Source organism: Filicampus tigris, chromosome 4, assembly GCF_054856515.1.
Source record: "Filicampus tigris isolate MCC_2025a chromosome 4, RoL_Ftig_1.0, whole genome shotgun sequence".
Lineage (NCBI taxonomy): Eukaryota > Metazoa > Chordata > Actinopteri > Syngnathiformes > Syngnathidae > Filicampus > Filicampus tigris.
Genome location: NC_141220.1, coordinates 17,462,334 through 17,470,982, shown reverse-complemented (window position 1 = coordinate 17,470,982; position 8,649 = coordinate 17,462,334). Strand labels below are relative to the sequence as shown.

Sequence of the window (8,649 nt, the reverse complement as noted above, 5' to 3'; positions counted from 1 at the left end):
TAAAACAGCTGAAACAACAAGACAAGAAAACGGTCAAGAAAGAAAAGCCCATTACAAGCGGTAAATTTTATTATGGGATAACAGCACATAAAGCACATCTAAAACCGATGTGTCCAATGCACTTTTAATAAAGGTAATATTAAAGGTACAGTTTCTAAGTACAATATAACAACATTCATATTAGAATGAAAAGTATTTAAAAGACAACATTAAATTTCTTATTTTTCTTTACAGCCGTATTTACAAAATGAATCAAAATACTTATTTTCATATTTAAGAATCATCAGACAAGGAGCAAAACTACGTTTGTGAATTGACTACCTGCTAAAGAGAGTTCAAAAGAGCTGGATTCAAAAGGTACATGAGCATCTGGCCCCCAATTTAACATCAGTAGCAAACATGTGACTTGAAAATTGGTGACAACCACACGCCGATTTGAGCTTTCCCTCAATTTGCGTTGCTCTTGCTTGGAAAAAAGAAATACTCCACCTCTGCTTCAGCCTTCTCATTACACGACCGACACGGAACACACAACATGAAAAGAATCCCGATGTACAGAATACGTAATGCACAATGCATTAAGTGTTAAAAATCCAAGAAAACAAAAAGTGGACTGACTTACTTTCCTTTCTTTTTTTTTTTTCAGGTAACCTGTGTGTAAAATGAGCATTTATTTGCCACTCAAACAAAGTGAGAGGAATGCGTCTGTACATTGAAATCCTTTAACACTGCATGAAAATGTTTCACACATTAAAAAGAACAAAAACAAACAAATTTGTGAACGTGAGAACCGAATAGAACACACTTCAGTATACAGACCTTGTAACCCCCCTAAAAATAACAATCAAAATCACGTATGCACTTTTGCTACACCGAGAGGCACTCAGTGTGATACACTGTGTATTATTGCCAGCATATTCGTATTTGCTACAGTGGAGAGGAAACGTTGTCCTCCAACGGCCTTCCGTGTACACTTTTTTCTTCCGAATGGGCAACAAAACTAAAGAAACTGCCTGATCCCAGCATCACTTCCCTGCATCACGTGAGGATCTATGCAGACACCGGAGAGGTAAATACTCGACAAACTACAGCCTCAAAGGATTCTTGTTGCTTAATTTAAAAATTACAATCGGACAAATAGAAATAAAATACTACTGCATCAGTTTGAACATCGTTTTTTACACCACAAAGCGTCCTTAAATAGCTTGTTACTTAGCAGATACTAGCTAAAGGAAATAAGTGGCTTATTAGGGACAGTCTAATAGGGTAAAAAAACACTTAATGTCAGAAAAGTGCAATCAATCATCACCAAAATGTATGTGGACATCTGTCCTCATGCCCACTTCAACTTCTGAACATATCACAACAATCAGCCCAAAATTTGGGATTTTATTGATATTGAGCTTTCTCTCTCCAGAGATGTTCACTATTGAGCAGGGGTATCCAACTCCAGTCCTTGAGGGCCCCTATCCAGCATGTTTTCGATGTCTCCCTCCTCCAACACACCTGATACAAATGTTTCAGTTCATCAGGAAGGTCTGAGAAACCATTATAACGATCCTGATATTTTAATCAGGTGTGTTGGAGGAGGGCGACATCGAAAACATGCTGGATAGGGTCATTCGAGGACCGTAGTTGGACACCACTGCTATCGAGAAAATCAGAAAACTGTGATTTCTCATCGCCAAAAATAATATGGACATGTGTAATTATGCCCACTTCAACATCTGAAATTATTAGAACGATTGCCGCAATATTTTGGATTTTATGGATGTTAAGCATTTTCCTCATTAAGCGACATTAAGCTGTTGGGAGTTAATGTCCAGAAAATCTCCAAAATTGGGGTGATGATTCTAAAATTTCCAGCGGTTGAAGTTGGCATAAGTAGAGATGTCCGCCTTTATTTGGGTGACGACTGATCACAGTTTTCTGACATCAAGTGATGTTAAGCTTTTTCTATAGAGAGGAAAAGACTTTGCCCAAAAACCCAAAATATTGAGACGATCGTTGTAATATTTTCAGAGCTTGAAGTGCAGAGATGCGCACATGAATTTTGGTGGGGATTGATCAAGGTTTTTGGACAATAAGCTTTTTTACATGAAGAGTGTTAAACTGTCTCCGTTATTACCCCAAGACTAGCACACTGATACAGGTACTGGCTGGGTAACTTTTTACCGCTATGGCTTTCATTATCATTAATTGAGTCCTAATATCGAGATTAATACTGTATGCAGTGAAATGAATCAACTAATAGGGTGGCACGGCTTAGTAATCAATAATTTGTTCACAAACGTACCTAGCACCACACAAAATAAAATCAGCACACCCTAACTAATCCTAAATGAGGAAAGCAAACTAGAGTTATCAATACAATATGGTGTAGCTGATTAAGACATAAATATTCTCATCGGGTAGGCCTTAGTAGCAGTTTTTTTTTTCCCTCTTACCTATACAGACAGAAGCTACCTTTATACACGTGATCAGTAATATTAAATATGTTGAGTGAACAGCAGAGGATGAGAGCGAGCAATAGTGAGAGAATCAACTTTACAGGCCATGTCAAGTTCTTGGTTGTCCACCTGGTCAAATATTTCCAGATGCAACTACAACAAAAACAAATCAAATAAAATACAACCCAAACATGATAAATAAAAGGTGTATTTACATGCAGATGCTCAAAGACTAATATGCACAGAAACAAATGAAAAATCCAAAATTATACACAAAGACATATATTATTGCTTGACATTCAATTATGGCTAAAAGTTGCTTTTCATTTTTTTTCACTTCAAAACTAGATTCCTACTTTGAATCCTTATCAGCTGTGCTTTGGAAAAATGACACTTTTTGTTAAAAACATGACGGCCAAAATTGAAGCATGACATAACATTTTCACAATTTATCGTCAGGAACGCTCATTTTGTCAGTCAGTGTAGTGCTTTACAGAGCAAGGAACCGTATCTGGTGACTTATACTCATTTATAGGGCTATAAACAATGTGATATCTTCCAGCCAAAATTGAATAAAAATGAAAACAACAACAAAAAAAAAATAAATAGAATAAAGGAATTATCAATATAAGCACTACAATAAGTCTTACAACAGGCTTAATGAGTCCAGTTGCATTGTTGAAGACGTTATGTCACACTTTTAAACTGCTACCTGCTGAGGATGGATTGAGCTCAGCTTTTTCAAAAAAAGAAAAAAAAAAATCGGTATATCAAGACCTTCTCATCCACATAACCCTGTTCCTTTGTAATTATTAAAGCCTTGTCTGGGTTTTTTTTTTTGTCATTTATTTAATCACACTGACAACAAAACACACACGCACAAACTATTGCTTTTTACAAAGAGACAACAGCGCAGAGACAGGAGGACCATTTTACTATACACTGATTGAATAGCACACTTAGCACACATCAATCCCTCGCTTCGTTAAGTGCGAATGTACAGAAAGACGCCACTGTACAGCTTTATAGTTGGACACTCATGCATCAGGTCGCCGCAAGCACACGGCAATGGCGGATTTATTACTTGGAAACATTTTGGAGTCAAGTCAGTCAAACCCGTAATTACACAACAAGGCCATATTGCTTGTTTTATACTGTAGGACATATTACAAAACACTCAAACACACTCTCCTTTTAGTTTTTTTTTTTTTTATGTTGAGCAAGATTCCTGCAGTTTAAGGAAATAGAATAAATAATATCAGGAAAAATCCACCTCCACGCATTTATGTGTGTGAGCGTCTATATAGCTGTCTCCTCCCTGAGCGGACACACCTCATCCTCTCGGCCGGGCCTCTCCTTCCTGGATTGTCTAGCACTTTTCCAGACTGGAAAGTTTGTTCTGCTGGGAGACTGAGGTTTTACTCGTGGTACAGGGCTTGTGCATCAGAACAGAGATTATTACTTAGGTACATCATAAATACTACAACCCAAACAGATTCAGTATTGCATAAGAATATTTGGTTTTGCTAACAAAGAGGGACCCTGATGACACCTTCATCTAAAACAGAGTTTGTTGTTTATGAGTACTGCTAATACAGTGTTTTTTTTTTGTTTGTTTTTTTTGGCGGGGGAGATGGTTTTGTGATATTTCCTTTTTTGTGTATTGACATTAGCTTGACCTCTGGGGCGCAGCGGTCTGTGAGTGGCCCCCGCGAGAACTAAAGTGATGTATATTCACACGTTAATCTCAACCATTCGCAGTAGAGCATCCCTGAACACAAACTAGGGCTGAACAATTCATCAAATTAAAATCGACATTGCAATGTTGTAGAATGCAATTTTCAAATCGCAAAGGCTGCTGTTAGGGGGAAATGCTTCATTATGGTCAGCCGGTAGGCTTTATATATATATAAATAGATCAGTGCTTAAGTGCATATGTTTACATATTGTTTTATGAAACACGTCAAGTTGAAGTGATAAAGCCATTAATTTGTTTGTGTTATTGTTGTAAACTGACTTACGACTGATTTATGTTTACAGCACAGACATTTGTGAAGTTGTCATAGTGAAAGCTTAAAGTCAAATTGTTAAGTAAACAACTCTATTTGAAGCATATAAATAAACCATGTGTCATACTAATTCATGGTACATTTGCTTTTATTTTAGCGTAAGCCTAACCTAACAAAACATTTATTATATCTGATAATCGCGTATTAAATTGCAATTGCAATATTGAGGGTGAAAAACTAAAACTAAAATTGCAATTCGATTTTTTTTTTTTTTTCAAAATCGTTCAGCCCTAACATAAACAATAATGCAACAATCAAACCGAAGCTAAAAAAGAAGCGCAAAAACAAACTCTTCCCTGAGGGGTGACAGCACAAGGCAGTAGTTAACACCTTGCGCACATTGCACGGCAGAGGAATGATGGTGTGCAAGCAACAAATCAAAACGGGACTCAATGTCATGGTTGGTGACGTGTTGGTTGGCATGCTTCTAAAGGGACATCTTTTTAGTTTTTTTTCCATTGAATTTTTCTCTTGTTTTTTTTTTTTTTTTTTAATGTTGCCTTTAAAAATAAAGTTCTTCCTCGAAGTCGCTACTGAATTTGCTGGAATGTTTTAGGAGTCCATTCTACATAACAGACCAGAAAGCAGACTACTGTTTGGCACATTCAGGGTTTTTTTTTTCCTATCACTTTACGACCACACCAACAAGAAAGACACACTCAACAAAAACAGAAGCACAAACAACAAAGCATTCTGAAAATAGCACTTCTCCTAGCGTTTTATGCTTCTCTTCCCTAATTGTACAAACAAGTGCTAGTCTAATTATTGCAGGAATATAGTTAAGTGCTATCTGACATCTTTTCCCCTCTCTCTCCCCCTTCCTCTTTTTCTGGAGTTCATTAACCAAAAAAAAAAAACGTGTTACAAAAATAGAAGCTTTACGACCAGACAAGGCTTTGAATATTCACTTTCCCTTCATTGTTTCTTCTGCATTGGTGGCTTGAGAAGGCAGATAAAGCCACTCCAGAAACGGCAAAAAGAACATTTCAATGAGATTTTCCTTTTATGTCACGTTGCGGTTCTGTTGCTTGCTGTATCTTTGCCTTCCACTAGATGGAACAATTGGATAGCAGTCAGGGATCACTTGGCTTGGTTTGCAAATCAATACCCACTGGACACAATATTAGGTGCACCACTGCACCTGCTAAATGAGAAGTTGCCAAAATCCCGCCTTTATAAAGAAAAGTAGAAATGCAAAGCCCCCGAAGAGCTGATATATACCACCGGCATCCTCCAATTGTTTATGACACTGTATAAAGTCCAAAATGATTCATACGCTGGCCAAATTATCATTCTTGTTCATCAATAACATGATCAGCACTACCCCAAAATAGATCAATAGATTATTCATAACATAACTAAATGGTAATTCAAGGAAATTTGTTATTTCACAAATGTGGATCAAACGGGTAGACCTTCGTATTAGTCATTAGCCAAGAAGTAGCTTTCCGTTTCAAAAAGATGGGTGACAGCCTGAATTGTGAAACGTGAATTGTGTGATATTCTTCAAGAGTAAAAGTCACCCGTTCATCGAATTGGAAGTCACTTTGACTCACTAATTTGGCCAGAGTATGAATAACTGTATACGTATGATTGTATACATTATATTTCATAACATTTACAGAAGCTCAGTTTTGATTGAGCCTGATACAGAGATAATAATCAAATAAAAAAAAAATCCTAATTATTGTGGTTCTAATTTGCAGTGGTGTTCAACAATAGAGTGAAACGCTATTAATACTGAGGGAAATTTGATAATTGCTTATAACTGCACTGCAGTAAAGTTACAGGTGTGCCTAATATTTTGGTTACCTTATGAGCGGTAAATTATGAGGAAGAGGTCACAGTATGATTTCTACACAACAGGCAACCACAATAATAAAGATTGTCGTTACAGAATCAATCAAAACTGAGCAGTATTATCATTGTAAAGGCAGAATTAATCATTTTCATCTCATTGCGTAGGTGCCGTTTAATGTTGCAGTTTTTGTGCTCATTATCTGGTACTTCCAAATGTATCTAACAAATAAATTAGGTGACGGGATACTGTAGTTCAACAAGTGGGGTTGGAATATCTCTTATCTGCCTTCCCGTGGCCACCAAAGCAGCAACACCGAGCCGCCCCGCCACACATGACCATCTCCAGCTTCCAGGACTAGCAACCGCGGCCGTGGTTCAACTTGTATTTCATCTTGTGCACATGCAACACATCACTAGGTAAATATACAAGTCTTAAATTAAACAAAGGTGTAAAGAAAAAGTGCCTTATCAATCGAACAATTAAGAATCGTCTAACTACGAATATCATACAAGTTATTTAAAATAGATTCTATAAACATTACTTTTTTTCTGTATAGTAAGTACTTATGACCATATACCCTGTAGTACATTATAAAACAGGTGGAATGGACCCTTTTCATTGTGTTGGTGCCCCGTGCTTCTCTAGGGCACCCGTCCAGAGAAGGATTAATAGCAGATGGCCTTACATGATTTCACTATGCAACAATGGCGGATGGAGGTTTTTGACAGCTAAAATCATCTCAGTAGAATTACCAGAATTCAGTTTTTTTTCTTTTTCTTTTTTTCAGATCTTCAAACGATTGTCCACAGAGAGGTGCCGATTGCATCGCCATGCCGACAGAGCCTCCCTTCGAGTTGCTGCGAGTTTGCGTCTCAAGCATTGCGTCCAAAAGATACGACTGAATACAAGAAAGGAAAACATAAACACAAAAAAAAAAAAAAAAAAGCAGAACGTGACCAAAATGTGCGCATTTCACATTTGAATGTGTGCAACTGCTCTGAAGAGAGACAATTATTGCGGGTTTCAGTGCCTAATGAAAGATTTGAACACCAAAATGAATGATTTATACAATTTCAAGTCAAATACATCGGAATATAGTTAAAGTAAAATCCCGGCGAATGATTGACATCCATCATGAGTTTCATTTCGAAATGCGCAAAAGATGGTCAGGTTCAAGTGGGCAGAAATTGTTTGTCCTCATGTTGGACGGGGTTTTTGGCTCCCCCGAGTCTTCCAAAGAGAACCACTGAAGTAAACCTTGAGAAGCAACTCCACCAGCCCTACTCTTCGATGAAAAAGAAGATGTTGAGCAGCGTGCCATCTTGTCCACTCCGGTTTGTGCGGGGCACCAATATAAAGTGTCTCAGATTCCTCCTCCACATTCCCCTACGGTGGGCGCTGTGGCACCTGGCAGGGACGCTACCCGTCAACGGGCATGGACTGCTCAAAGTCTGATCCAAACAGCTCCTTATATAAGGGGGGGAAGTGGGCACGCACAATGTCTGGATATATTGCTTTGAAAGCCGTAAGCTTTTCTGTATGCCTACTGCACAGCGCCCGCAGTGTCGAAACTTTGCATATCAACTGTGGGGAGAGACAGAGAAGAGACAAGCTGTTTAGATGCACAGCAAGACCAGGAGGACATGGAGCAATGGTGCCAGAACGCATTTCTCCCCGCCCTTACTGTGTTTTCACTCCCACATGGGGGCAAACTTGACGGGTAAATATTGAGACAAGCACTCAGGCGTGAGGAAGCCTGACACTACGATTGATAAGGTACCACTTCTGTTTCAATAAAAATGCATTTTGTGTGCTATCATGAAAAAGCCCCCTGAGAAGTGTTGGGCGAGGTAACGTATTTGGCGACTTAAGTGGTGTTCCAAACGTGTACGACTTAGGAAAAGCCAATAATAACTAGAGCCGCACAGTCGTTGACTGGTGATTCGTAAACCACTGCGCAATTGTGAAATTTCTCTTAATTGGTCTGGGAGTTATTGACTACAAAGAATGTATCTTTGTTTATCTTCGTTGAATAATTATATGCTCTTCCGCTAGATGGCAGAAGGTACAATTAACTTCTGTAGCGATTGCGATTTAAGGTGTGCTGTCAGATATTTTTCCACCATAAAACATCTGCCTAGGCTCAATAAAGGCTGGGAAGCATCATCCAATTGTTTGTGATACTGAATATACAGCATGTGCTCAACAAAAACAATCAGGTTCCGATAGTAAATTCAGATCAAATGAAACTATTAATTCACTTTTGTCATGTCAAAGTTTCCTTAAAAATCAAAGGAAGATTTTGGCCCGTGCAGAGATCTCATAAACT

At 38.2% G+C, this 8,649-nt stretch overlaps 1 protein-coding gene across 3 annotated transcripts in view; it reads right to left on the bottom strand.

The window, feature by feature from the left end:
* Positions 1 to 51: 51 nt before the first annotated feature.
* Positions 52 to 8,649, bottom strand: part of roraa (RAR-related orphan receptor A, paralog a) — a 237,735-nt gene continuing 229,137 nt past the window's right edge. For all 3 annotated transcript variants that reach the window (XM_086028198.1, XM_086028197.1, XM_086028199.1), the window contains one exon: positions 52 to 7,904. In XM_086028198.1, coding sequence (XP_085884324.1) covers positions 7,740 to 7,904 — 165 coding nt within the window. In that variant the 3' untranslated portion in view covers positions 52 to 7,739. The remainder of the gene's footprint in view (positions 7,905 to 8,649) is intronic.